General features: G+C 47.3%; 13 protein-coding genes and 1 non-coding gene across 16 annotated transcripts; 6 read left to right on the top strand and 8 right to left on the bottom strand.

Annotated features, from left to right (window-relative positions):
* Positions 1 to 13: 13 nt before the first annotated feature.
* Positions 14 to 2201, bottom strand: SPPG_06918 (uncharacterized protein). The gene is made up of 11 exons (XM_016755110.1): positions 2073 to 2201; positions 1835 to 2006; positions 1692 to 1766; positions 1466 to 1611; positions 1297 to 1403; positions 1070 to 1234; positions 887 to 1009; positions 750 to 833; positions 648 to 688; positions 547 to 576; positions 14 to 485 (listed from the first exon to the last, which is right to left on the bottom strand). Exons 1-11 carry the CDS (start codon positions 2126 to 2128, stop codon positions 120 to 122), a joined length of 1365 nt encoding a protein of 454 aa, XP_016605968.1. The 5' UTR covers positions 2129 to 2201; the 3' UTR covers positions 14 to 119.
* Positions 2202 to 2311: 110 nt separating this feature from the next.
* SPPG_06919 (uncharacterized protein) lies at positions 2312 to 5080 on the top strand. Its single transcript, XM_016755111.1, has 14 exons — positions 2312 to 2447; positions 2514 to 2713; positions 2788 to 2809; positions 2869 to 2878; positions 2936 to 3007; positions 3086 to 3113; positions 3173 to 3234; positions 3296 to 3321; positions 3379 to 3589; positions 3664 to 3792; positions 3862 to 3957; positions 4013 to 4135; positions 4202 to 4633; positions 4706 to 5080. Exons 1-14 carry the CDS (start codon positions 2335 to 2337, stop codon positions 5000 to 5002), a joined length of 1821 nt encoding a protein of 606 aa, XP_016605969.1. The 5' UTR covers positions 2312 to 2334; the 3' UTR covers positions 5003 to 5080.
* SPPG_06920 (rRNA-processing protein UTP11) lies at positions 5005 to 6369 on the bottom strand. Its single transcript, XM_016755112.1, has 2 exons — positions 5741 to 6369; positions 5005 to 5672 (listed from the first exon to the last, which is right to left on the bottom strand). The coding sequence occupies exons 1-2, from the start codon at positions 6240 to 6242 to the stop codon at positions 5353 to 5355; spliced, it is 822 nt and encodes a 273-aa protein (XP_016605970.1). The 5' UTR covers positions 6243 to 6369; the 3' UTR covers positions 5005 to 5352.
* Positions 6370 to 6393: 24 nt separating this feature from the next.
* On the bottom strand, positions 6394 to 8826 carry SPPG_06921. 2 transcript variants are annotated; one of them, XM_016755114.1, is made up of 3 exons: positions 8679 to 8826; positions 6758 to 8533; positions 6394 to 6686 (listed from the first exon to the last, which is right to left on the bottom strand). In XM_016755114.1, exons 2-3 carry the CDS (start codon positions 8449 to 8451, stop codon positions 6587 to 6589), a joined length of 1794 nt encoding a protein of 597 aa, XP_016605972.1. In that variant the 5' UTR covers positions 8452 to 8533; positions 8679 to 8826; the 3' UTR covers positions 6394 to 6586. The 2 variants fall into 2 exon arrangements, with proteins under 2 accessions (XP_016605972.1, XP_016605971.1); XM_016755113.1 differs by lacking the exon at positions 8679 to 8826 and having other exon boundaries at positions 6758 to 8675.
* A 124-nt stretch (positions 8827 to 8950) lies between these two features.
* On the top strand, positions 8951 to 10014 carry SPPG_09421. Of its 2 annotated transcripts, XM_016757584.1 has the most exons (2): positions 8951 to 9626; positions 9718 to 10014. In XM_016757584.1, the coding sequence occupies exons 1-2, from the start codon at positions 9342 to 9344 to the stop codon at positions 9757 to 9759; spliced, it is 327 nt and encodes a 108-aa protein (XP_016605974.1). In that variant the 5' UTR covers positions 8951 to 9341; the 3' UTR covers positions 9760 to 10014. The 2 variants fall into 2 exon arrangements, with proteins under 2 accessions (XP_016605974.1, XP_016605973.1); XM_016757585.1 differs by lacking the exon at positions 9718 to 10014 and having other exon boundaries at positions 8951 to 9705.
* Positions 10015 to 10143: 129 nt separating this feature from the next.
* Positions 10144 to 12083, top strand: SPPG_06923 (H(+)-transporting V0 sector ATPase subunit d). The gene is made up of 6 exons (XM_016755115.1): positions 10144 to 10666; positions 10752 to 10923; positions 11078 to 11256; positions 11322 to 11479; positions 11544 to 11720; positions 11793 to 12083. Exons 1-6 carry the CDS (start codon positions 10546 to 10548, stop codon positions 12024 to 12026), a joined length of 1041 nt encoding a protein of 346 aa, XP_016605975.1. The 5' UTR covers positions 10144 to 10545; the 3' UTR covers positions 12027 to 12083.
* SPPG_06924 (uncharacterized protein) lies at positions 11994 to 14785 on the bottom strand. The gene is made up of 10 exons (XM_016755116.1): positions 14683 to 14785; positions 14471 to 14620; positions 14241 to 14374; positions 13916 to 14163; positions 13780 to 13849; positions 12737 to 13716; positions 12585 to 12672; positions 12475 to 12514; positions 12298 to 12415; positions 11994 to 12225 (listed from the first exon to the last, which is right to left on the bottom strand). Exons 1-10 carry the CDS (start codon positions 14776 to 14778, stop codon positions 12140 to 12142), a joined length of 2010 nt encoding a protein of 669 aa, XP_016605976.1. The 5' UTR covers positions 14779 to 14785; the 3' UTR covers positions 11994 to 12139.
* A 1022-nt stretch (positions 14786 to 15807) lies between these two features.
* On the bottom strand, positions 15808 to 16685 carry SPPG_06925 (nuclear export factor GLE1). Its single transcript, XM_016755117.1, has 2 exons — positions 16478 to 16685; positions 15808 to 16413 (listed from the first exon to the last, which is right to left on the bottom strand). Exons 1-2 carry the CDS (start codon positions 16602 to 16604, stop codon positions 15920 to 15922), a joined length of 621 nt encoding a protein of 206 aa, XP_016605977.1. The 5' UTR covers positions 16605 to 16685; the 3' UTR covers positions 15808 to 15919.
* Positions 16686 to 17881: 1196 nt separating this feature from the next.
* Positions 17882 to 19780, top strand: SPPG_06926 (uncharacterized protein; the record flags this gene model as incomplete). Its single annotated transcript, XM_016755118.1, has 1 exon — positions 17882 to 19780. One exon carries the CDS (start codon positions 17882 to 17884, stop codon positions 19778 to 19780), a length of 1899 nt encoding a protein of 632 aa, XP_016605978.1.
* Positions 19416 to 20575, bottom strand: SPPG_06927 (uncharacterized protein). The gene is made up of 3 exons (XM_016755119.1): positions 20177 to 20575; positions 19953 to 20117; positions 19416 to 19870 (listed from the first exon to the last, which is right to left on the bottom strand). The coding sequence occupies exons 1-3, from the start codon at positions 20402 to 20404 to the stop codon at positions 19844 to 19846; spliced, it is 420 nt and encodes a 139-aa protein (XP_016605979.1). The 5' UTR covers positions 20405 to 20575; the 3' UTR covers positions 19416 to 19843.
* Positions 20576 to 20751: 176 nt separating this feature from the next.
* Positions 20752 to 21845, top strand: SPPG_06928 (ribosomal protein S18). Its single transcript, XM_016755120.1, has 7 exons — positions 20752 to 20896; positions 20963 to 21001; positions 21066 to 21142; positions 21216 to 21335; positions 21403 to 21466; positions 21530 to 21589; positions 21658 to 21845. The coding sequence occupies exons 1-7, from the start codon at positions 20776 to 20778 to the stop codon at positions 21705 to 21707; spliced, it is 531 nt and encodes a 176-aa protein (XP_016605980.1). The 5' UTR covers positions 20752 to 20775; the 3' UTR covers positions 21708 to 21845.
* A 502-nt stretch (positions 21846 to 22347) lies between these two features.
* On the top strand, positions 22348 to 24355 carry SPPG_06929 (uncharacterized protein; the record flags this gene model as incomplete). Its single annotated transcript, XM_016755121.1, has 8 exons — positions 22348 to 23074; positions 23152 to 23463; positions 23525 to 23557; positions 23631 to 23708; positions 23765 to 23823; positions 23892 to 24093; positions 24160 to 24229; positions 24298 to 24355. The coding sequence occupies 8 exons, from the start codon at positions 22348 to 22350 to the stop codon at positions 24353 to 24355; spliced, it is 1539 nt and encodes a 512-aa protein (XP_016605981.1).
* A 552-nt stretch (positions 24356 to 24907) lies between these two features.
* On the bottom strand, positions 24908 to 24989 carry SPPG_10169. Its single transcript has one exon. It is a non-coding gene; the product is annotated as a tRNA-Leu (tRNA).
* A 100-nt stretch (positions 24990 to 25089) lies between these two features.
* SPPG_06930 (CAMK protein kinase) lies at positions 25090 to 27103 on the bottom strand. The gene is made up of 5 exons (XM_016755122.1): positions 26979 to 27103; positions 26381 to 26854; positions 26218 to 26311; positions 26059 to 26160; positions 25090 to 25974 (listed from the first exon to the last, which is right to left on the bottom strand). Exons 1-5 carry the CDS (start codon positions 27030 to 27032, stop codon positions 25142 to 25144), a joined length of 1557 nt encoding a protein of 518 aa, XP_016605982.1. The 5' UTR covers positions 27033 to 27103; the 3' UTR covers positions 25090 to 25141.
* Positions 27104 to 27219: the final 116 nt, after the last annotated feature.

Genomic DNA, 27219 nt, shown 5'->3' on the forward strand with positions numbered 1-27219 from the left:
GCATGACAGTTATTGCAAACTCTGCAAGTGAGTCTCAGAAGCCACGGGAATCGCTATCACGTGGGTATTATACCCACGTGACGACAACTTTGAAATAAGCCTCTAGTTTCAAACCATCTTTATACAGTCCAATCCCACATGATAAAAAGCATGTACATGCCCAAACTCATACCCAAAACCTCTCCAACAAATCTCCCAACTAACCTCCACGTCCTGGCATCAACCTTCCACCTCTCCCCAACGTTGCTCCGTCGTCGTGGGAGCCCACTCAGCTGATTATACCCAAACAAAGGAATCTCAACGTAGGATACCGATTTTCGGCGTATTTGATAGGCAGAGTACGGAATGAGGAGGAGAAATGTTAAGATGGCGAGAAAAATGTACCAAATGTAAATACGTAGTTGAGGTGCAAGTGTACAGGCCTGGAGGGTGGGGCTTCCTGCTTGGGGAAGGGTTAGGAGCGCAAAGCCGGGGTAGTGATTGCCCTTTGTGATACAAGTATGTAAGAAAAAGCACAGAAAACCAATAAAGAGTGAAAAAACAAACCTGCATCCAAGAAAACGTTGCAATGGTATGCTATCGTTTCATTCAAAACATTAGCCTAATCGCCTCAATAAAATTTATAAAAGATGGACATGGAAACGGACCTCGATGCTCTCCACACCGCCAACTCGATGAGTATATTCGCCTAAAAGAGAAAACGCTCAGCATCCATCCCACATATCAGCAATCACATCCGAATAACATACACCAATCGTGATCGTCTCCGGATAACACGATACTGGGTCGAATCTTTGTCAAAATTTCCTCAGAAAGAGTCTCTACAACTAGGTCTGATTCGAGCCCGTTAGTATCGCATGTCAGGCAACACTAGACAATATCATACTTTGGTATTGATAGCCCGCGCCTTGATGTATTACGGGGTGTCGTCGTCCTGGGCCGCATCCGGCGTCGTGGGAGCGAAAGAGTGGGATGTGTGTCAATAGTACACGGGATTTTTGGGAGGGATCTTGTATCTTTCTAAGTACATGGCGACAAGAATGTGTTTAAATAATTGGTCAAGCTTTACCTTTGAAAGAATCCAAAAATGTGCGGGCTTTGTCGTAATGTATTGGGCCGGGGGTTCCGCTCAGGCTAACAGTGTCCAGAGCAACTACAGTAAAGTTGGCAAGGTCGACAGCGTAGTTGGGTTCGCCAAATGTTTTGCGAAAGCGGGCGTAGGCGTCTGGGAGGACTGACATGGGTCCCGTCAACCATGGATGGGAAAGACGTACACCTCCACTAAGGATCACTTACCTTTATTGCCAAACCCTATATCGTGGTTCCCTGCCACCCACAATACCCGCGTCTTTGGACTTCGTATCCAGAATACTCTGCGCACCCTTTGTAGCTCTTCTTCGAAACTGGCCACCCAACTGTTACTTTTATGACCATGACGGGGAACTTTCAAGAAATTAAAACTTACACCTGATCATCCGCCCATTCCCGCCCTCCATCCATGATATCCCCCAAGAAAACCACTACATCGGGCTCCAATTTCGATTGAAGGACCTTAAAGTTCCGCTTCATGTACAGATCAGAGTAGAACTGGGTCAAGGCGAGGCCCAGTCCCTAACAGATAGAAAAGAGTGAAAACTGAGCGGTGGGCCAACAATTATATGGTCGGCTGGATGCTGGAGATCATGACTTACGGATTGGGAATAAGAATATGCATCGGTCAACTGTGGATCTGCAATAACGACCACTCGTATTGGGTTCGCTCCATCCTGTTTGTAACCCCCTCACATCATCAGCCCAACTTTCTCACAAACGATCAGCCATGAACCCGTCTAACCTGATCACTAGCCGGCCAAGAACACCGCCCGATATACGCCCTCGATAACCAAACTTCGCAGACAAAGACGTTTACAATCCATAATAGGACAAACGGGTTATAGATACTGAGACGGATGAGGTTTCTGGATACGGAGAGGAAGGCGCGATACATGTTGCGGGTTTTGGGTCTCCTAATAATGTAAAGGGATTAGCGACCTGTCGTGGAAAAACATGCCTTATAGTGTCATGTTACTTACATCCCGGCACTTCGCCGTCGTTTAAGTCGTTGGGCTTCATAAAAATCGCTGGACATGTGCTGCTCACTACCAAACAAGCCGGTCGTGATCAGATCCCCCCCTCCCAGATCGTACAATACCCAGGGTCAGTAAACCGTCAAAAAGTTCCATAAACTCGTCTCAGTTCCTGCTCCAAAGCCGTAATCACGTGACAGACGCGGTTGATGTCAACAAGGAATTGACCTTTCACTCCGCCTTTGACCAAGCTTCCTTTTCCTCAAACATGAGCGCCATCCATTGCTTCTTCTGCGGAGGGAAGGACTGTAAATGGGAAAACTGGAAATTATGGGCTGAAAAAACGAAAAACAACGCCATTGATGGATTATATTCAAATTGGTAATTCATTCTAGAGTTTTAATCCAACCATCACCTCACTCACGCAAGTTTTCTTGACACTGAAAGGATAACAGAAAATATCCTAGCCATGCAGCGCCCTTCCACTCGTCTCATATCTGAATACAATCTCACCAGCAAGTTCCGACAACTGGGCATTGGGTCCATCTTCAATTTGGAAGAGTTTGGCGAGCATGCGAGTTGTGGTGATGGTATTGAGCTTACGAGTGGGTTCAGTTACCTTCCCGAAGTATGGATGGATGCTGGAGGTAAATATTTGCTGTTTGCTATCAAGAGTTCTGATTGTTGAGTACGAGTGTGTTGATTGATCTATCGTACGCAGCGTTTTACTATAACTTTGGATGGTAAGTAATCCCCATTGCTCTGTAAGCTTTGCATTCCGCACTTCTAACTTTTTGAAAAGGCAAGACATGGTATTCATGATCCATGCCTTGCTACTTTTTGCATCTCATCCTGACCGTCGTGCATAGAACGTGCCTGACTTTAGCCACATGCTCAGTATCGCTCAAGTCATGGCCTACGCGCTCGAGGAAGGACAAAAAGTCGGTCTGGAATGCTGATCATATACTCATTGATAGTATCCTCTAGACCCTTATTCACTCCCACGTACTTTTGATTAGATTGCGGTGCATTGTCATGCTGGCCTAGGTATTTAACATTGTCCAAACTCACATGTGAGAATGAACGTCTGATGTTTATTGATGTAGGAAGAACGGGACTGGCAATTGCCTGTTACCTTGTTTATGGACTGAACATGGACGGGAATAAGGCAAGTATGAATTGAAATGCAGTTCACAAACTTTTTAAAAAACTCATTGTAATCTCAATAGGCCATCGAACTCGTCCGGAAACAAAGGTATTTCATTGCAACGACGCCCAACCATGATTGTGGTTGATGCGAAGCCTCCAAAAGACCTCTTTCAGTCCAAACCCGTAAACAGGCTCTCTTTGTCCTGCAATTTGAAGAATACATCAAACCATTCAAAGTCTATTTTCCGGGGATATGCTCCAAATCTCCCACCGAGTACTCGAGCGTCAGTTTAATAACCTTTGAAACGTTTTTGGAGAATCAGCGTCGGTATTTTCATGGCAAGGAGCAGAGGCAGTTGAGATTTGTTCCAAAGGTGTGTACTTTCCCAACGACGTGCTGGGTTTCAAAGTTGGGAATGTGACATTGACCTGGAAGTTTTGGTAACAGGTGATATGGGCGATCGTGGAAAAGTTGACCGAGATGTGCGAGAAGGAGGATATGGCGACGAAGGTGGTGGATGCGTTTAGGTATTTTGAGGGATTGGCAGTGGTGCCGGAAAAGATGATTGATCTCCAGGTAAACGTTCAAACCTAACCATATCTCGCCAGTTATTCGATATCTAACATCCCCAATCTTGCATCAAAGGCAGAAATCAATTCTGGAAACTGGTCAATAGTCAAGTCGTTCACTGATGCGATTCCTCTCGTTCACACGCTCCTATATTGGATTACATCTCTGAAGGTACCGGTCATGTTTCCTCTATCAATGTCGTTTCACTGCACTCAATGTCAGACAGGATCCTCTCGTACTATCCACCCACTTGGCATCCCTTCAAACCAGTGACCACCTTACGCTCCTGCATCAAATGGACAAAGGAACTCTCTACACACTAAACACCCTTCTCAACCCATTTCGAAACGTATGTACCCAGTAAATCTTGCATTCGCTCAACGCAATCCCACCTTGACATTTTTTCCTCAACCAGATCAACACCTCGTCCTCCACTCTCCGCGAAGTATTTACATCGCTCGCCGTCATCACAACCCATCACAGAACATCTCTCAAATACCCTTTCAAACCGCAGTTAATCTACGCCAAAGACATTTTACCCCCGCTTCATGGGCAGAAAAACTCAAAAGCCCGAAGTAGACAAGCATCTGAACGGCCTGTTGAGATTGTACCCACGCAGAATGAGGATCCGGGTGTCTTGATGGTTGATAAAAGCGAGCTGGAGCCTTTAATCGCATTTCTAAAATATTTGTATGAAAATTGTCGGGCGGGTGCCGATGGGCGTCCTTTGTCGGAGGACGTGGATGCGGGTGGTGATGAAGGCGAGGAAGATCAGATGAGTGGTATTGGGCCGGCGGCATTGGTTCAAGAGTCAGCGGCGGCGGGGAGGGACGTGCGGACTTTACAGGTGAATCCATTTTCAACTGCTTCTATTACTCTTTTGCAATATCGACTAACATGACGTCCTCGAACATTCCAGTTGACACCCATGACAAGCACACCCTCTCTTACCGCCCTCCCCTCCTCCCCACTCACATCTCAACCCCCGCAGACACCCCACCCATCAACTTATTGGGCTAGCATCCTCATCCTCCTGGACACGCTGGCAGAAGCAAAAGCTTTCAGCGAACCCACCAGTCACAGTTTGCGTAAACTGTGTTTGCAAAAGTACCAGGGGATTGAGATTGCTTATGAAGCGTACGGTCGTGAGGAGGTTGGGGAGGCGGAAGGGTTCAAGAGGTTTATAAGGGCTCTGACGGATTTGGTCGAATGTTAGTTTCTGGGTGAATTGTAGCTTTGTTATAAAGGTAGATGATGGGCAATGCATATCACATATAGAATAGATGCAAACGCAGTATTATGTGCTTTTGGTTTTGGGTAGTATGTTCCGTTTTCGCCCTTTTCGTTGGAATTCAGTAAGGCGTCCCGCCGAAACCTGGTGAGTTTCCCACAGTGGTTCAAACGCCTTGCTGATTCTCGGCAACCCGCTCAAGTATGGCAAGGGTGGTTGACAAATTTCCAGCCTACCAAGGCATATCCACTACACTATTCACGCTAGTCGTGCTATTCTATAAATACAATGACAAATCTAACGCCATGGGCTAATATACAAACTATTTACCATCGCTACTTCTTTCTCTGCGCTTTCCACTTATATACCGGCAACCCCTGCTGATCCACCCCAACCTTCTTCTTGGCACCTTTTCCCATCAAATTCTTTTGTAACTCCATCTCCAATTGAGCTTTCCGCAATTGTTCCTCACGAGCAAGACGGGATGACAGTTCCCGATAGGAACTTTCACGCTGCTTGTCCAGCTTTTTTTGGGTTTTTGGATCGGGTAGGGATATATCGGCCGTTTTGAGCATGGCAGTTGTGGGCCGGTTGAATTTTCGATGGAGGAGCTCGGCGGGGGTGTCAAAGTAGGTTGATGGATCAAAGGCTTTGGCTGGACAATTGAAAAGTGTTGATTTAGTATTACGTCCAATGAACGTAGAACCCTCAAACCAAACACACCTTCCGCCTCATCATCCACAAAAATCGTATGTCTTGGTTTCGACTTTACTCTTGGCTCACTTTCACCCTCTCCATCACTCTCATCCCCCAATTCCATCCCGTCTTCCTCCTCCTCTTCCTCCTCCTCCTCACCTTCCAACATGTGTAGTCGATCCTTTAACCTCTCAATCTTCTTCCCATTGATACTCCTTTGATAATTTACATAGTTCTGATCCTGCGTCTTTAACAATCGCAAGAAATCATGCTCAAATTTCTCTTGTCGTTCCACAATATGTACACCCTTCTTGGTTTTTGCATTGATCATGCCAAAGTAGAACTCATCAGGATTCCGGAAGGCGGCCTTTTGACGGAGTGTTTTGAGAGCATTTTGCTTTTTGTGGTAGTCTCGGGCTCGGAGGACATAGTCTTTGTGTTTTTCGAGGAGACCTAACCGTTCTCGGGAGGCGAGTTGGCCTCTCTCCCGGTGGTTTCTTCGTTGAACGGCGTTGCGGAGGGAGGACATGGTGGTGAGTGGCGGGTGCTAGAGTCGATATGCCTATTCAAAATATCTGTGGTGCAAGTCTGAGTAAAGGCAATGAACAAAAGCTTTGCTGATCTATACCACAGATCACCTGGAATAAAAAGTCAAAAGAGGATGAACCAAAAGAAAGCAATTGAGGGAGAATGGCACGTGTTTTACGCCCACGTGATATCATTCGTACAAGGCGACTTTTCTATTTTCTAGGGCTACCTACTTTAATAAACACAGAGCACAAACTACATAAAAAACCAAAAACAGCTAGATACAGAGTAAATGTCAATATAACAAGACACACAGAATAACTGTCATTTATAAATGGCATAAAATCAGGATGATGACTGCGGCGCGAGGATTGTCATTGGGAAGGCACCGTGTTGCCCAGTACGGAGATTTGTCCCTGTACACCAGCCGTCACTGAAGGCTTGGCTAGAGAATTCAAAAAGAAAAACTGAGACATGTATTCTCTTTTCAAGTAATAAGTGGATAACAACAATTACCTTATGACAACAGCATCACCAGGAATGATGACAATCTCATCAGGCTGTGAAGGCTTGAAGGCCATGGTAGCAACTCTCTTTTGGCCCAAGTCTTGCGACAGGTGCTTAGAGTCTGGAGCAGCTACAGGCGTACTGGAATCACCTTGACTGCCGTCGTCAGATCGAGCGAACGTCTGGTAGGCTGGCAAAGTCTCGTAAGGAGGGCCATGGGAGGATCCACTGGCAGTAGCTGCCTCTGCTGCTGCTTCCGCTGCCTTGTACACAAATGCAAATCCTGGCGCCTGCGCCGGGGGCTCTGCGATTGTGTTCTGAGTTGATCCATGAGCACCAGAAGGTCCTTCGTGCGACTCAACCATCGTCTCTGCCGATGGGGTGCGCGACGTCCTGTTGGCTGGCAGTGATGATTTCCTCTCAAGGGACGAGCCAGACGGAGCGGTCCTTAAAGAGTTCAAAGCAACGCCCACAGGAAGAATCTCATGAACTGGGGCAAGATTGCCGAAACCGGTGTACGAGACCGGATATGACGGACCCGAAGGGGCGGTCCACGGTCCACCCGTACCAGGAGAAACTACTTCGACTCCGCCCGGCCCGGCCGGTGACGGTACGTTTCCACTTCCCCATTGACCAGGTCCCATTGCATCCATTCCACCAAGTCCGGCATTCGGGGAGGGAAGTGTACCAGGAGTGCCCCACTGACTGTTTCCAGGTAAAACTTCAACTCCACTTGATACTGGAAGAGTGCCATAGTGCCCACTTGATACTCCATCAACTCCGCCGCCACCGTAGTTATACATTGACGGGTTCATACTCTGAAAATCCGGTTGCGGTGACACGCCTCCAAAGCCAACCGGACTGTACCCGCCTGCTGTAGGGTAGCCTCCACTCATAGGCCGCTCGGGGGCAGACGTCACAATTTCCTCATGCTGTACACTAGGCGGACTTGTGGGGCGCAAAAACTTGTTGTTAGCACCAAAAAGATCAGACATGGGTTTCGAGCGTCCGAATTCTTCATTGTCACCCTTTCTGGCCCGTTGACGCCAACGTACCACACCCGTACCAACTAGCCCAATAACGGCCATAGAGAACAAGCCGCCGATTATGCTCCCCACAATGACCGCCGTCTTCTTTCCTGCATTTTGACCAGAATCGTTTACTCCTTCGATAGGGACAGCGCCTGTCACCGGGGTGGTTGTGATCGCAGGAGGAATATCTACTATCACGGTCGCGGTAACCCTAGGAGTTCCATTTGACGTGAAAGTGATCAGCTGGGTACGCGACGTCGGTGGTGGGGTGATCACTACCGGCGATGGCGGTAGAGGTGCGGCAGTGGTGGATGCACGAGGAGATGGCGCAGGCTGTGTTGGCTGCGACGATACCGGCGGGGGCGGGGCCGCTGTCGTGCTTGTGGGTGGTGGCGATGGGGGTGCCGATGAGGACGAGGGTGGGGGCGCGGGCGCCGTTGTGGACGAAGGCGGGACGGGATTCGACGACGTTGGTGGGACGCTAGAAGTAGGAGGACGCGGAATCTGCTCCGTGTTTGGGGGATCCACTATTGGGCCTCTGGTCGCAGTCTGTGATGGCAACGGTTGCCCGTATACACCCACAAAGGTGGAAGCCAACAGACAGAGTGCGATCAACAGAAGGGGAAGGAGTCCACTCGCCCCGCGGTTGCGATGTCGCGTTATTCGGGGCATTCTGCAACTTTTGAGTCTTTCACAAGGGTCCTTGCTACGAAAAAACTGGAAGCTGGTAGTATCGGGCGAGGAGGGCGCGAACCTGTGTGATGATCTGGTGGTCAGCCTATTAAGCAGTATGCAAGATGAACTCTTTAACGAGAATGCCAATGTACTCCGACAACCCAGCAGGGACTAACACTGCCCCCCAGGTGTGCGCAGCTAAACAACTTTTGCCATTTCCCTACCTTTGCACCTTTCCAAATTCCTTATCCTTGAGGCAAATTCACGTCGAACCTCGACTGCGACAAGTTTCGTTACTGTGCGCTGAAGCCTGCCAAAGGTTCCGAACTGAAAATGCTGCGAGAAGGGCGGGCTTTCCGTTGGATTTTCGCCTTGATATAAAGTCGCGGGAAAGAAAATATCTTGTGGCAGGATAGCTGAGGGCTGAGCAGCTGCCATGGCAACAGCGAGTTTCACACCTCCCCCCGATTTGACACATGGGCTGTGATGGAGATATCGTTAAGCCTTTTGGGCTGTGGGCTTTTTGTCGATATTTATTGGGGTTAGACTTTCATGATTGAGATATTTTTCATGCATGTTTGTAAAGAGTTTTACAAGTGAAGGACAGCAGTGAAATATCATTCATCAAAATGTACAAGCGATTATTGGGATATTGAAGTCATTTTACAACCGACTCTTGCCCATTGGCCTTCCTGTCCCACTTTCTGCGTTAGCTAATCCACCAGAATGAATTGGGCCTTTCTGAGGGGGTGGAGGAACACCACCGCCTTCCCTTCGTCTATCTTTCTCCTTCTCATGACGGCCGGCATCCTCACTGTCGCTGGACGAAGGAGCAGACGATTCACCTTTGCTGTTTTTGAGATGGGCGATTGGCTGTGCTTGGGAAGATGAGTTGGGCAAGTCGCGATGGGGAGATCGAGCATCTTCGGGAAGGGTGTGCATTGGTTTTGGTGGGTTTGAGGGAGGATTCAGCTTGCGGCCATCATTTGCAGCCGTTACAAATGTGGAAGGCGGCTTTGGCTCGGATGAGAGTTTGCGACGAGATGCTTCATCTGGAATGGCTCTGTAGGGTGCAGCAATGTCCGCTCATTAAAATCCTTTTCTTCCAGATGATAATCTGTTGTCAAACTCATACCTTTGAAGAACCTCGACTTCTGCTGAAGGGACATCAGGTTTGTCAGGGTTTTCAATACGTTTGTCTATTTGCATGATGTTGTCAAAGAACAGTAAAAGAGGATGCGTGCTTTTTGGATGTGCTGCTAGAACAGGTGCTCGTTTGTCCTTTTTATATCAGCGACAAAGTGATGATCGACGGGGGGATTATGTCACAGCCGCGTTGGATCATGGTGACGCTGGTGGGGGCGCTCGCGTCCAAAAGATGGATACCGCTAATCTATCTTTCTGTTGCGGAAACCAACGGAATTGCATCAAAAGGCAGCAAATGTATGCAGTGACCAGCATCAGATTCACCTCAACTTAACTGATTAAATAGTTACTGGGTTTGCATCTCTCCGAATGATCGTCATCTGGTGCAGCGAGTAGCAATTGAAAGTCACGCACAAAAGTATATGAATTGAAAAACTACTGATTGCTCCGATGCAAAGGAAAGTCCATGAAGTGGAGTATTTTTCATTCTGATTATACCAATCATCGCTTCTACACATCACTGTATGGTCAAGAAACATGATCGACTGAAGCCATCTGCTGTACAAAATAATGCGAAGCTCGTCTGATACATTGACAAGACGTCACGCTTGGGGAGAAAATACCATTTGAATACTGTAACTCGACTCCTGCAAGACAGTTTGACAGATTGTTGGCAGAGGATAAGAAGGTCAAGAGGAAGAGCGATTACATAACTAACGGCCACACGTGATCAGAAAGTTGGAAAGTGCCAGCGGGGGATCAGCAGCCATCTTCCTTTCATCCATCCAGAGTCCCCACGGCCTACCTCACCGCGTATTTCCCGACGTTCTGGATATCTAAAACAACATTTAAATCGACGTACGCACGCTATCTATTTCCGCCCATCACGGCGTTTAGCTTCTTGTTCGCCCAAAAAAAACCGTTTCTGTTTCCTCAAAGTTTGCAATGGAGGCTCTGTTCTTTAACGTTGAGGACGGGTTCCTTGAGGCCATGGTCCGTGGGTACAAGGCTGGAATTCTTAATTCGACGAATTATATCAATTTGACGCAGTGTGAGACGTTGGATGGTGCGTGGCATATTATGAATTGCGTTATAAAAGCATGTTTCAAAACATATTGGTTCCACTGCTCACGCGAATTTCATCGACGCAGACCTCAAACTGCAGCTTGCATCTACCGATTATGGAAACTTCTTGCAGAATGAACCTTCTCCGTTGGCAACCACGACTATTGCAGATAAGGCCCGTGAAACGCTCGTGTCGCATTTCCAGTACATGAGGGCGAATGCAGTGAAGCCTTTGGCAACGTTTTTGGATTACATTACGTGAGTTTTCTGTTGTATAGGCTATGGGGAAGAGTGTAGGGCGGGTTTCACAACGTTGATGCAATCGGACGGAGACACAAAGCGTTTTTCAGTTGATTTCTGAGACCTCGAGAGCTGAGCCTCCAGTTAACCTCTGCATTGATTTGTTTGTCAGCTATGCATACATGATAGACAATACCATCCTCTTGATTACCGGTACGCTTCACGAACGCGATACAAACGATCTATTAGAGCGATGTCACCCTCTTGGCATGTTCGATGGTATCGCAGCGCTATGTGTCGCAACAAATGTTGCGGAACTCTTTAACACTGTCTTGGTTGAGTCCCCATTAGGTAAACTGGCCTCAACTGATAATGTATCAAAACGGAGTGTACTAAATGTCCTTTCATGATTTTAGCACCGTACTTTGAAAAATGCCTTTCAGCGCAGGACTTGGATGAAATGAACATTGAAATCATCCGGAACACGCTGTACAAAGCTTACTTGGAGGATTTCTATGGCTATTGTTTGCAATTGGGTGGACCGACTGCCGAGGTTATGGGAGAGATTCTGCAGGTAGGCGCGAAAATGACAATCTTGCGTGTCACGTTGTGCGCTGGCTCATGTCGCTGTCGCATAGTTTGAAGCAGACCGCCGAGTCATCAACATCACGATCAACTCTCTAAACACAGAGCTTAGCAAGGATGACCGAGCAAAGCTGTTTCCGACTTGCGGAAGACTGTACCCAGAGGGAACTTATAAGCTTGCTCGTGCGGATGATGTAGACCAAGTTCGTCTGGCCGTAGAAAATTACCCGGTAAGCGTGGCATCCCTTTGCCAACTGGTCAATGCCATTTTCAACCAAGCATACCAACCATTTTGTTTACAGGAGTACAAACAATTCTTTGACATTCCCGTCGGATCGGACCGATCGCTCGAAGACAAATTCTTTGAGTACGAAGTCCACCTGAACAAACGGGCCTTTACGCAGCAATTCCAATACGGCGTATTTTACGCTTACGTCAAATTGAAGGAACAGGAGATTCGCAATATTGTGTGGATAGCGGAGTGTATCGCTCAGCAGCAGAAGGACAGGATTAACAATTACATTACAATCTTTTGAATGCTGTTTATGGCTGTAGTGAATAGAAAGCGTTTTCTTGAGAATTGTTTCCGCAGACTATCCGCCCCTCTTTTATTGCAATGAACTTGGACAATTTACATAATGCTAACCCGTCACACAACCACTCGGTTGATCGCAACAGGGTTGATGACTGATGAAACAGATAATTCGTAACCATACATTCTCGCATCAGCGTATACTAACAAAAAAAGCGAACCAACGTCAGTTTCGAGATACAATAAATAATTTGTATTTAATGCTTTGTACTCACGAAAATGAACTCGATAAAATGACAAAGCAGCATCCACGGGTGACGGATGTTTGGAAACAAACATGCCAAGTAAGGGCGCATTAGGTGGGACGTGATGCGGAAGGACATCTTCCACGGCCTGTGGTTGAACCCAAAATTAAGCCTCGCAAAAGGCCACCAGGAATATTTAAAACTTACGAGCATGAATTTACTCTCACTAGTTGCCTTATCGTGGGTTCTGAAAAACGGATGCCGTCTTTTAAGAAAACAGTGCCATCTGGTTCAACGAGAGTGATCACGGTATGTACCGTAAGAGCCGGATAAGTGCTGCTGTTCCCTTTTGACTTGCCACAACCGCGGCACTCAATTCCTCAATCCATTCCACCATGCACAGTCCTAATAAAGTTCATTAGAAACAACCCAATACGTTGTCCCAAATACAAATATGCGGAACACTCACGATCATACAAATTCAAAACAGGGTCCATCCTGGGATCGAACCGACTAATGACCTTTTGTATCATATGCAGCGTGTTCAGCGTCTCCGTGTGCAAAAGAAAAAGATTATCGACACTCGTGCAGAGGATCAAATCTCGCGGAAGGTCGCCTGCTAATTTGATGCTGTGTGGGGGCGTTGGGACCATTGGCCGCTGCCGCCACTGTCTCCACCAGCTTAACGGGCGGTAAACAAAGGGGTAATAGGATTCTGTATCAGTTGAGGCAGAATCATCAGATTCATCAACGATTTGAGATGTATCAGAGTCACTATCTGTTATTTGCGGCGGCAAGGGGGGGATGCTAGAAAAGCTTTCATTTTCATCCAATATGGAAGACCATTCGCTGGCCCCCTCGTCTTCGAGATTGGGTGCGGGGTATCCAGTCAGCGAGGTGGTTGCATCCATTGGATCGCTGTCAAGAGGTTCGGCCAGGGTGGAAAGATTGCTGGTGTGGTCCATGAGGAACATAGCTAAGCGGGATTCTGAGTCAGGGTCTTCACCATTTGTTGTTTCCAGCTCATTTTGAGGAACGGATGGGGATGTGTCGTTTTCTGGGAAAGGATTTGTCGGGAATGGGGATTCAAGGGCCATATCTTCCGGTAAATCCATGACCATGCACGTATCACCAGTAGCTACTCGCTCCACCTCAATTGGCTCCTCGTCAACATCAAGAACACTGTCGTAATCAGTATCATCCATTCTGACGGGCTCGACATCAGAATCAGAGTTGTCGCCAAAATCCTCCTGTGAAGCCTCGGACGCCGTGTCCCTCTGCTGATTAGACGTTGTATCGGGTACCGAGGGGCCAGTATCGGGTACAAGCCGTTGCCGTAGCGTTTGCAATACATCCTCGCGACGTCGTTTGAATGGGTTGCATTCATCTGGCGTGGATGACGGTATGTGTTTGAACAATGAGGGCTGAATGAAGCGGGCAACCCACCCCCTGGACGATGAAACATTAGAATAATTTTAAATGGAGACCGTGGCTATAGATATGCTGCAGTACCATTGCCCGTCTACTTCGCGAGAATAAAGAGTCTCGCCAGTTTTGATGTTCCATATTCGGAGAGTGCAATCTAAAAGGGTCCCATGAATCAGATTGCTGACACCATCTTGCGGATATCGCAAACAGAATATAACACCTATAGAACATGATAGCAGGTACCTCCCACATGAACTGAAGTCAATGGCAGGAACATTATGTTCGTGTCCCACAAGCTCTCTCTTCTCAACGCCGCCGAGTGGATCGCCATCTCTGTCACTGACGAAATTGCCATGGCTTTGATAGCTTGACCTCAGATTCCATACCATAATAGTATGCGAATTAGCCGAAACAGCGAGTAAATACGACGGTCCGTGTATCGCAATGCCCCACGCCGAGTCTCGATGCCTTTTTTGACGTGCAAAAAGAAGGCCCGTCAACCATCACACCATGAGGGCACAACTGAACAGTGTCTTGTAACGCACTGCAGTACAATTGGGTGGCGATCTAGATCTGCGGTGAACCAGACGTGGACGAGGTGGTTGTCGTCAACTGCTACAAGGACTTCTTCGGTTCCGATTTCTCCGACTCGAATGGCATTGATCGGTCCATCATGTTCCTGGTAGTGAGAAATAAAAACGCAAAGAGTCGATTAATAAAACCTCGCAAAGCGTATGAGCTGGCCGATATTTCCCCCAAAGAAATCCTCACGCACCTCACCAGAACCACTCTTGAGCACACGATACGGTGCAATCGAGAAGCGCTTATCGAACCGATGCGGATTACGATAGACATTGATTTGCTGATTAACGGCTACAAAGAAAACGTCGCTATCCCGTACACTGGCGGCAGTCAAGTTCATTCGCTTCACAGCAAGTTGAGTTGTCAATGAGATCGTGTAAACTTTTATGACTACGGCATACCCACCCAGGTTGGCGCATGGTCCAGACCACTTATGCGTTGTCCTGCATATAGATCTTCAATAACAATGGGCTGATATGGGCATGCGAGAAATGTGGGCATGACTTGCAGATCTGACCTGGGAAGCGGTGGAAGCTTGTGTTGTTGATGACGAGACGGGTTATAAACTTATGATCACGAATCGTCACGTGTTAAATAATTATAATCGCTACGATCAGCTTACGTTTACCCAACCAGAAAAGGATATGCAGGACGCTTGCAAAACGCAGCAAATTGGACGCCAATAAAAGGGAAAGGGAGCAAGCCTTTGAATGTATTCGTTGTGTGTAAATTCTAAAAAGATAGCGTATAATCGATCGACGTTAATTTAGACACGACTGGCCCTTGTCCATGCAATACACAAAGGCTCATTGGATGACTATATAATGAGAGAACCTGCATTAAAATGTACCATGTTCTTTGTCGCTCCTTACTGACAGGCAGTTGGCTGTCTGCGGAGATCCGCGTGCTACTATTCACCTTGCAGTCATCCTTATTGTTATCCAGGTATTCACCATCTCTGGCTGTCACTGTCAGGCGTTCAAAGAATCGCTAGTCATCGTTGTATCAAATCTGTCTCTCCAAAGTAATGGCAAAGATGCCTTAATTTCGATGCGATTTCCTCCGTAAAGATCATGTTCCTGCCCAGCATGTCGATTTACGTCATTCCTCACTACGTTTCGGCTTCATGTATGTCATCCTACCACAACAATATCGCCAATGGTTCTTCCGCTGAAGCGCTCATTCTGCAGCATCGAAATCAGTAATCTACCATGTCAATCGAACACCCACACTGGTTTGAAAAGTTGGCCTAGGCCCATCGTTGTGAACAATCATTTTGGATTTTTCCAGTGACCGTTATGCAAACGGAACACTTTGATTCGGTTCTACAGTACAAGGTGCTGCGCTTTCTTTTATCTAGCCTGGTCTCTCGAAAGTGAACACCGTTGGACCTTGCTCCACTCGAGAGCTGGACATCACATCACGTCGACAATTTTGGTGATCTAACGCGGGCGAGATCTTAGATACCCATCACAGAGCAATATCGCCCTCCTTGGCTGAACAAGACGCTCACACAACCTGTCAGCGAGTAAACTTGATGCCACTTATATTATTCACATTTTTATAGCATGAGAGACCAGCCCCGCATGATTTTCTCCCCCATCCCAGATCTTTTGTGTAAGATTGTCCTATTTTACATAATTTACATCAAACCAACCATGGACCCAACGACCAACACCAATGTCCCAGCACTCACAGCCAAAGCTGAAGCAGAGCTCTTGGTCGCTTGGGCAGGTCCCATCGAAGAGTTGCTGCCACCAAAGACTGACGACGACAACAATGTTCCATTCTTCATCAAGGTGATCTTGGGAGTAGCAGTACCATTCCAGTTAGTGGTCTGACCGTTCTCGCACAACTGAGAGGTTTCAAAGTAGACGACAGATCCATCAGGTCCGTCAGGAAGGAGAGCCTGGAAACCAAAGTCCATGTAGGCGGTGTCGGGAAGGAAGCCGCCATGCCACGTGACCGTGTCGGTGGTCGTATTGACTGTGCCACCCTCGCTGACGACGGGTTGAGGAAGAGGGCGCTGTGTGATAGCCAGTTGCCAGTTGGGGACCAATTGGGGCTTGAAGCTCGTTACGTTCTGAGGGACCTTTACGGTAACGCTGATGGTTGCGGTGTGATTGCATCCATGTGCTGCAAGTTGAAAAAAGTGAGCAAGTTTGTAGTAGACGCTTGATGGCAGATACAAAATACTTACGAACACGGAGAGCCGTCTGCACATTCTTTCCGGGCACTCCAACAGGAGGCACACATGTAACGTGTCCATGTATGCTCTGCACGGCGGCAGTAGCCAGGACAAGGAGAGTTGCGATAGTCTTGAACATGATAACTACTAAGAGGTTTCTGTGTGTGTGTGTGTGTGTTGGGATGGGCAAAGAACGCGAGGGTTTTATGCAAGTGGGCGACTGGAGGGAGGGAGAGGGCAAAAACCCCTCGCCTTTAAATAAGCCGCGACAAGGACTCTAAAAACACTTTATGAAACGATGGAAAAGGCGCCAATCATGTTTCAATGAGGCGTTTATGCGGAGGAGATCATGACTGTGCCACCACTATCTCTCCAATCGCAAATTTCTCGCACTTTTGGGGAAAGGCAGCGTTGTGTTTTTGGGCGTACGGCGAGAGACGGGGCATGGGGGGCCACGGCGGCCGTGACAACCCCACACACTCTTGTGGAGTTTGATGATGGACAAACACGAGGGTAGAGAGGGTTTGAATGGGGAGTGCATTTTGATAAACAAGGTGACAATGGGTTTCAATCCTATTGTGGACGTGTGATGGTGAAAGTGATCCATCACCTCTGTAGCCAGACAAACAGTTGCAAATTGTCGTACCTGAGCCATGCCCATTGCACAAACATTGCACTGCAGATGCACCAAGCTATCCGGCATGCTCACTTTTGTCGGTCCTGGTTGCTCCCGAAAAGAAAAGATCATGCTGTGACAGTACATGGGTGCGTGTAGAACTAGATTCGCACCAGAGAGCACCCAATATGCAATGCCATGATCGCAGTGACACGATGGTGATCGACCACCCCTTGTGGCTGGTGCTTTCATTTAACCATTTCTGACTGTTGTCGTTGCCATGTCCCTCTGAACGCAGCAGACCAAGACGAACAAATCACGATTGCTTTCATACTGGGCAAGACGGCCACTAGGTCAAGTTTGCATGTCCCCAAGCATCCTGCGCATGGGCAGATATTTATAGATATTGTATGTAATAGTTACATTTCAGAAAAAAAGAATCCGATTGAAATCATAGTGCGGAGCCGGTGGACTTTGGCACTAGTACAGTGATTGCAACCAATTCAATCATAATTTTACTCGATTTAGGCACATGAACTATGGTTCGATATGGTTCGATGCAAACGATGCTCCACCATTGAAAAACGGGTCCAATATGTGCGGCAATAAATGATTGAATATTCTGCAGTTGCCACACGGGTCCAATATGTGCGGCAATAAATGATTGAATATTCTGCAGTTGCTCCACCATTGAAAAACGGGTCCAACGTGCGCAGTTGTCATATTTCTATATAACCCCCCCCCCATATCATTCTCTGCCCATTTCCCAGGCGTTCATCCATTTTTCTATTCCAATCATCATGCCACCAAACAAGAAGCAAAAACTCGACAATCGACCTACCTGTCTGCATTCATGCAACAAGACTTCCTTTGCAAAGGCTTTCTTACCTAATGAGACCTACCGGCAGCGTCTTCTAGATTACATCGCCATCATCCATCAACTCGCCGACCATGCTTCCCACGCGCTGAAATTCTATCTCCTTTCAGCACCAACCTTTCCCACGGTAAATGAAGATACAATCGAAGGCATCCTGTATCTTCTCAACAAGGGGGAGGCTTGGCATCCAAGAAAGGAAGCGAAGAAGGCATGGCGGGATAGTTTGCTGCCATACGTTCAACGGTACTGCCAAATCGTCGGCTTCGTTCATCCAAATCTACGAGGCGAGCAGCAGTCAATCAATTACCTGACAGCGAGTATGATGACAAACCTGAAAGTCAACGTTCAAGAGCATTTTATGACGATGCTGCTCCGATATATCAATCTACGGCTGGACGTGAAGGGACGGAAAGGGCAATTTCCTCCAAAGAGTGAAGTGCGGAAAGCTTTCTTTGCTCGGCTACGCTACTTGAAGTCGATTTTCCTTTTTGATGTCGTGCCCGAGTCACTGGATGACTTGACTGCTGAAGAGAGTGAGCTTCTAGAAGAGATGTGGTCATTGGATCTCCCATTCCTTCCCAACAATCCCCTTGCCTACGCCATTGTTGCTGATCCGATGTCATTTTTTCCCGCGTACTGCAAACTCTCTGGGCTGTATGAACGATATGGCTTCCGACGGTTCAGTGCAATACCTCTGCGCCGCTCGCTCATTCAAAGTCACGTGCGAATCGACACCATCATCCTGTACCAGCATATCCTTTGCATCACACGTCCAGAAGCAGAAGCGGTCGAAAAGGATGATCTGTGGTTGCGGGTCTGTAATCTATGTACCAAGGCTTTTCGGTCTCGCCGCGGTATGCAGTTTGAAGGCTCGATCACGACGGATGGTACCTCGGTGTCGGTTTACTTGAAACACCCTGATGCCGACAAGTATGGAAGGCGCGGGGGTGGGAAAAAGTCAGCAAAAACGATGGAGGCGGAGGTTAAAGCGGTATATGTGGAGAACAACTTGCCTGCTTGTCGAGCAGCAGAGAACATTGTCGTTATCGACCCAAACAAGCGCGACATTCTCTACTGCCAAGACAGCAATGGTGCGACAATGTTTCGCTACACCGCCAATCAACGCTGCAGGGAGACTGGCAGCCGGCAATTTGCAAAGAGACGAGAAGCAATGAAGAAGGAAGCGGGAATTGACCTCATAGACTCACGAATACCATCCCCCAAGACGATGAATCTCATGGACTTCATGCGTTACCTTCTCGTTCGCCGCGCTGATTGGGATCGTCGCAAGGAGTTCTACTCCCATCCTGCCCACACGCGGTGGAAGTGGCACTCTTTCATCAATCGGCAGCGAAGTGAATCGGACCTCATAAGCAACATGCGCGACAAGTTTGGGAACTTCACCGTTGTGATGGGTGATTGGAGCGATGCCGGCCGAACTGCAAAATTTCAGACCTCATCAAAGACAAAAGGCTGGCGCATTCTGTTCAGGCGCAATCGCATCAACTGCTTCCTGATTGATGAACACAAGACCTCATCTGTTTGCCCTCGCTGTTTGGCCTCATACAACGACTTCCTTGAAAAGGACTTCAAACAACGACCTCATTCAAGACCTTGGCGGCGACGAGAAGGCAAGGTTGAAGATGTCCATGGCTTGCTGGGTTGTACCAACCCTAACTGTTTGCAGCAAGACTGGACGACAATGCGCTACTGGAATCGAGATACGCTGGCAACGTGCAATATGCTGACAATCGTGCAATCAATGTTGGATGGGCACGGTAGACCAGAAAGGTTCAGCAGAAGCGTTCCAGCTATAGCGTAGCGTAGATTGGTTAGATTAGCTTATCCGAACCGGTTGTCGCCGGTTCATTCCCTGGTGCGGGTGCTAGTGCCAAAGTCCACCGGCTCCGCACTAAGTAATAGGGGGAGGTGTTCTAGTCAGCAACCCTTTCAAAATCTTCAAGGGAGTACTCCTCAGTGTTCGTCATACTAACCCAACGGGATTCCTCCGGTATATGAATCATCTTCACAATATCATCTGCAAACGTAACATTAAGTTGACACTTTGCAAATCTGTTTTTTCTCCCGGCTACACGTTGGAAGATTCTGTCAATGCGTCCTATGTATTGGGTAGGTTGGAAGTAGTCCAAGGTAACATTCTGAGCTATGCGTTAGCAACTCAGACAGATGTACAAGCCCCTTTAAAACTGGAAAATACCTTGTTAGAGGGGTCTTGAAAACCCCTTGCCGAGATTTTGAAGAGTTCTCCCATGGGTTCGACGCAAAGGCCAATATAGCTCCCCTGATGCTCGTTTTGCTTTGGTTTAAATAGCAGATACATGGTCAACGTTTTGAAAGTAGCTGGCTGAGCCATTGTCTCAGGTGACGGCTGCAGGGCACCATTTTCATCAAGAGACATGCCCTGAAACGTAGTAGATAGCGACATTCTGAGTTGGTTGAACCGAGCGGAGTTCTCTTAGCGATCTCACACGCTGATGACTGACGGTGACCAAGCTGTATAACTGAACGCTCCGAACGACAATGGACACAGGCTATTGAAATATCGTCCAAGCAAACTGGAAGCAGTCAATAAACAGGCTTCCAGCCGATGTTGTACCTGACGCTGGCAGACTCTCAGTGTTCTGGCAGATCAACGTAAAGACATTTCGTCCGTTTCTGAAAGCCCCAATGTTCCTGTGGCTGGCACTTCCATTTAACCATTTATTCCTTTTCTCGTTGCCATGTCAACAATTTGCCAAACGCTTTGCAAGCAGTTCATTGAGCAGGATTGTTAACTACCTTTTGGACGAACAAGTCATGATTGCCTTCACTATAGGCAAAACGGCCACTAGGTCAAGTTTTCATTTTCCCAAGCCGATTGGCCACTCGCCAATAACCCGGTCTTTTGCCAGGAAGCCTCGTCATGACAACTCCCTTTGTAAGTTCCAGAAAATTGTAGCGGTTGAAACTTTATGAAATATACATGTGAGCTTACTCGTTACAGTGAACATTGTTGGACGAAGTGGTGTTGTCAAATACCTTGGTGAGTGAGAGCTCGTTAATGTGACATTGGCATCGTGCATTTTTGCTAACGTGGAGACTTAAAGAGTCACACAGAGAAAGCGATAAGAAGCAGGACGTACAGTACGTTCCCCATCCCCAACGACGGTTTTTGCCAAATGAGGTACGAAACGAATCTTTTGGTCTAGTAGACTGGTAAGTGTGGCCAACTGAACTGACCTTTTATATCGCAACAGACCTATGTCCCCTCCGACTTGAACAATGAAAATATTGAAAAGTACATCAAAGACAAGCAAAAGCAAGCACCGGAAGACGTTTGCGAAAAGTATGGAATAAATCCTTTGAAGGTGTATCGGGTACGTACCGTGTAGAATATTTTACCGTGTTTGTTGGATCATTCGTTTGACTTGGGCTGCCGAATAGGATACGACGTTTCTATCGAGATTTTTAACGCGAATGGCATACATGAAGCCAAAAAGTCAGACAGGTATGGGCTTGGGTAGTCTCAAATCATAGCGACGGAGACAATATCTCAAATTTCTCTACCCAGGATTAAGCACGGCAAATCAACGAAAAATGACAAAGGCAATCAAACGCGCAAAGGCAATGGGTATGTCATTCACTTTAGTTCCATATAGTTAATGCAGCAGGCGAGATTGAAATGTTCATCTGTTCCAGGTCTTCTGCCTTTCACATATAATACTGTTGGATCACGAGCAGACTTTTAGAGGGCGGATTGTCCTTTTTATTTAATACATTGTAAATGCTTTGCGTGAACTTTGGTGCAATACTTTCTTTATCTTGTGTTCATTTCTCCTCCTCGTACGAAGGCATTGCCTATCCTATGGAAGTTCTACATGTATGGCCGCCGAAGGGCTGATGGCAAAAATCCCTTAGGATGTTCCTTTTGAATATTTGTTCTCCCATGAATTGTTCTATCTGCAGCCCTGATAGTATGCTACACATCCATATTCTGTGATGAACCGAAAGGAACTGTTTGCATTCATAGTTGAAACTGTCCCATCCTATTGGGTCTTGCTACGTCGCCTCAGTATACAAGTAGCACTAAACAATGCATTGTTCTCCGTGATGGCACGCCCGCCGTCCCGAGAGCAAATCCTGTATCATAAAATCTTTGCATAGTGACAGCGCAGGGGCCTCTTGCCCTTTCCTCTTGCATTGACCGCGTAACCCGTATGACAACTGGTGACGTTCCATTGGCCTTCATTACGTAGCGCGTTCCGCAAAGATCTGAGCTCAGTATCCTTCAAGCCTCAAGCCAGTCTGCTATAAAAATGTACTGTATTGCCCAGTTTGTCCCTTTTGATGTCAACACTTGTGTGTTAGATCGCACACATTGAGAACAGAATGCCAAGCGCCAAACGTAAAACTGCAGACGCAGAAATTGCTATCTCGACTTCCCCAGAGGACCCTGCGGAAAGCACAAACGCCAAACGCACCCGTCGTTCAACGAGGGCAGCAGCAGCAGCCGGAAAGGAGAAATTGGCTGCAATGACTGAAACAAAGGAAAAGACCAAGGCTAAAACCCCTCGTAAGAAGAAAGCAGACGAGGAAGAGACGAGTCCAACTAGTCCGACAAAGAGAACAAGAAAGAGAAAACAGGATCATATGGGAGGTGATGATGGGAGTGCACCGACAAGTCCTACGAGCCCCAAAGGGAGAACAACCAAAAAGCCCAAAGAAGAAGAATCCGGAACGGCAGACAGTGGCAAGAAAGACACACAGAATGGAAATGGAGAGGCGAAACATGAGGGTGAGATGAAAGAAGAGCAGGAGAGCAGCACGGGGAAGGGCGGTGTTAAAATGGGAAGCCCACAGAAGAAGGATTTGCAAAGCCCTAAAAGTGAGGCGCCAAAGAGCCCAACAAAGGAGAACGTTAAGAGCCCCAAAAAGGAAGTACCAGAGAGCTCAAAGGAGGAGGAGTTGAAAAGCCCTAAAAGAGAGACGCCAAAGAGCCCAACAAAGGAGAGCGTCAAGAGCCCGAAAAAAGAGGCACCGGAGAGTCCAGTCAAGAAGGAGAGCGCCGAGACGGGCAGCGCACTTGGAGACTTGGTACCCCCGCCTCCTGGTAAAGGTAATCTAAAATCTGATCCCTACTCCTCTCATGATGCCACATACCAATCATCCAAGCATTCCAAAACACTCTTCCAGGCGTCCTAGAGAAAGGTCACATCTTCTTTTTCTACAGGCCCAAGGTGGAAAAGTCGGAAGCAAAAGGCCTTGACGACGTCCAACGGTTCTACATTGTCCTCAAACCCGATGTATACCAATTTAAATCTGAAGATGACAAGGAATCCCATGTTTACCACGGCCATCGAATCCGGGAAATCATTGTGACTCGCAAAAAACTGCCAGAGATTGGTAGTCGGGCTCGATATTGGGGATTTGTTGACCACGTTGTGGATGATGTGAAAGATTTGGAGCAGTACCTTCGAGGGGAGACTTATGAAACGAAGACGAGAGGTTAGTGGGGTTTTCCGCTCATTGTTGTGAAAGCTGGAAAAGGCTGACAGGTATGCCCAAGGTACCCGGCATCTCGAACCTGCGCGACCTTGTGGTAAGATAGATTGGCGTGTAGAATAAATTCCTCTCTCCCGTATAATGACTTTTCTTGACTTTACTGTCGATAGGTGAAGGGGTATATTCAATTGTGGATCATAACGGTCATACCCATTTAGCCTATGTATTAACACTGCCAGAGGAACCAAGTAAGTCAGATGTCACGGTTTAGACTGGTACCTTGGACTTCCCTAACGTACTACAGCTGAGGTACAAAAGACCTTCAACATTGAAAAGGAGGGATCTTTCATCTTGTCGATCAAAGTAAGCAAAGAATCTCCATCAAATGCACAATGACTTCCATGATACGATATTGACGTATAACGAATTAGAATCCGGAAACACCCTCTCCACCCTGGGCCGGCCTCGGAGAGCGCCAAAAGTCGAACCTACCACCCAAATTCCTCGAACTCTTCCGGGGCCGTAGATTCATACCCGCCAACCCGCCTGCACTTCTCGATTTCGATCATGTTGAAATTCTGCTGATTGGTGCTGCGGAAGATGTATCCGAGGATCTTGGGCAAGCTGGGAAAGGTTTGTTTGTGAACTACCGTTACAATATTTTGCAAGACAATGAGGTCTCACGGTTTTACCTTGCAGAACTTGAAGAAATGGAAGAGGAGGAACACAAGGATGTAGTGAAGCTACAGGACGACAAAGTCTTTCAAGAGTACGTACCAAACACTTTAAAACTAATTCTTTCTTGTGACGTCTCTGATTATCTTTTCTCATGCACAGCCTCCAATTGGACAAGACGAAATTCAAGACAGAGCCATTATTTGGAAAGTGGGCTTAGGTTGCGCTATTGATTCATATACCTATCCTGTCTTCCCATGCATAATTACACGAATCACACATTGTTCTGGTACACTTAATTTTTGGACATTTCAAATTGAAGCGATATTATTGTGGAAGGGAACTGTTGATTATCCATGTACAGTTTCCGTCCAAATCCAAAGTTAATACGCATATCTGCTGTCTGCGCTACGAACCAACGAGTAGGGAAATTGTGGAGCAGGCGAGTGAGGTGATACAAAATGATCTCGCAAGGTCAAGCTCGTTGAGTTCGGTAGCCCATTCGTAAATCTTGTATTGATGCAAGAGCTGGGAACCATTCCCTCATATATATAAAGGATTATGAATGTTCCTTTTCAGTGACAGGGCTGACATAACGCTCTACGGTCATCAAGAGAAAACCAAATCACGGTACTCTGTGATTTCAAAGATAATCTTCTGATGTACTAAAGATGACAGACGGCCCCAAGTGTCTCCAGCTATGCAGATACCATCCGTAACAAGATTTGGCGGGTCGAATCAACAAAAAACATTTTCTTCTCCGTAACCCAAGTGCACGCTGTGAGATTCGAACTCACGCCTCTTTCGAGACTGGAACTTGAGACCAGCTCCTTAGACCGCTCGGACAAGCGTGCTTGTTAAGATTGCAGGTCATATATATTTTCTCTCCATATCACCACTGATCCCATATTGTGCAATTTCTTGTACAAAGAAGAATGGTGACATGAACAGCTGTTATCTTGTAGAACCCACCAAACATATATCAATGTAATGTCGTGTTACTCATTTACAGAATTGGCCCTTCCATTGGCCCTTCCCCATTGAATCCCATTGCAGTCTGCATATCCTCGTCCCCCTGCTTCCTTGTCTGGCAATGTGATCTCTCTTCACCCTGTATCTCTTCTCCCAATATCACTGTCTTTTGACCCGGTTGTTCCTCTATCGGCAGAACAGGACTGAGCGCAACTCCCGTTCCTTCCAGTTGGGCAGATAGAGGGCTTCGAGGTAATTGATCCCCTTCTGAATCCTTATGATCCAACTTATTTCCTTCCAGCGGCCAGAGTTCTTCCAAAAGCGGGCGCTTCCGGACAGGAGTAGGTGGCGGTTTATCAGCAAGGGCACTTGCTCCAGTTTCGGACTTGCGTCGCACTGTATGATGATGTACCACACCCGGATCTCCACCTTGTCCACATACTCTAATTTCCTTGAACCACGCATCCTCTTCCACCTCCGCCAGCGAGCATCTTTTCCCCGGATCTCGTTCCAATAATCTTTGTATTATCCCTTTCATGTGATCTGGCAGTCCTACGATGGCAGGGTGATTTGGGGGAAACCCTTCTTCGGTTTTAACTGGATGGGCACCCTCTGCCAGCCACCCATCCATTTTCTCATATCCCCAGAACATCAAAAGAAATAGAACTCCACAAGAATACACGTCGAGCTTTTCCGGGCTGGAAGGATTCGGAGATATCGGTGATGCACCGGACGAAGTGGCTTCTGGAGCGGACCACAAGTCGGTGACACCGAATGATGTCAGCATGTGTATAACATTTTGAGTGTCGGCCGCGGATCCAAAATCGGAGAGTTTTAGCGTTCCATCGGATGTGAACAGGACGTTGCCTAACGATGTGCACAGCGATGGAGAAGCAGGTTAGAGACAGACCACCCAAGGCGCGTGCAGACACTGCAACCACCGCACATTACCAGGTTTTATATCGCGATGCACAATGTGGTGAGAGTGCAAGTACAAGATTACGCGAATGAGTTTCTTAAAGTTGCATTGAAGTTCTGCGAGGGGCATTGCACCTTGAAAGAGAAATCGTCATGACAGACCGCATGCGACCATTCCCAAGTGAAGCGTACCGACGGAAGAAATCATAATGTCTTCAAGACTTCCCCCCGTAGCAAACTCCATTACCGCGTATATTCGTTTGTTACCGTCAATTGTTTCAAGAGCCTAGTAGCATATAGTCATGAGACATCAATCATTCTAATAGCATAACAGGTGCATTTAGTCTCCTCGTACCTTTACCACATTGATGTGGTCCGACACCTTGGTCATTGTCGATATTTCCCTTTCAACTCGCGCTTTGAACTGATACTTTGTCTCGTTCTTTCTCTTTTCGTGGACTTTAACTGCAACCACAGATCCATTTGCCATTTGTGCTTTGACAACTCGTGAGAACCCTCCCTGACCCAGTATCTCGGCGCTGCTGCTTTTTACTTGTCGCTTAAGGTCTTTATCACTGAGCGTCGCCAAGAGAGTCAAAGAAGGCAGCGATTTGTTGCGTGCTTGTCTCGGAGAACCTTCCATATCCTTGAGGTCCGCGAGACCATCGTTCTGGGACTTTGCACCAAAAGTCTTCCCTACCGTGCTGGTTTTGTACAGCGTCCCACTCGCTGCTCTTGATAGAGTTTTCCCAGCCTTGGATATCGTTCCACCCGCTTTTTTCGAAACCTTTCCTCCAACATCTTTAACACCACCGTAGAACTCGTCAAACTGTGCACATTGAAGTGATACACGAATATAGTTGGAGGGAGATATACAAAAAGGATTTTCAGTTCGCGGGGAGTGAATCCTGACCAGATATTTGTCGCCAAGCGAGGTTGGACAGTAATGTTACCTTTTCTTTAAGGTCCAAGTCCTTCAGCCGTCCACGGAGCTTGTCAAAGGACATGGTGGTCCTCGAAATACGGACAAAGGGGCTCCAAGTCCAGACATAGTGGGTTGATGCTAAAGATAGAGTTGTGAGTTCGCTAGGGGCCACGCGTGTTTCTTACGGGTTCATCTGAGGGTTCATCGCGTCTTGCATTTTCACAACTGTGCCACTCATTGGACCACGTGATAGAATTGGTAAGCAAACA

This window comes from Spizellomyces punctatus, assembly GCF_000182565.1.
Source record: "Spizellomyces punctatus DAOM BR117 chromosome Unknown supercont1.13, whole genome shotgun sequence".
Classification (NCBI taxonomy): domain Eukaryota; kingdom Fungi; phylum Chytridiomycota; class Chytridiomycetes; order Spizellomycetales; family Spizellomycetaceae; genus Spizellomyces; species Spizellomyces punctatus.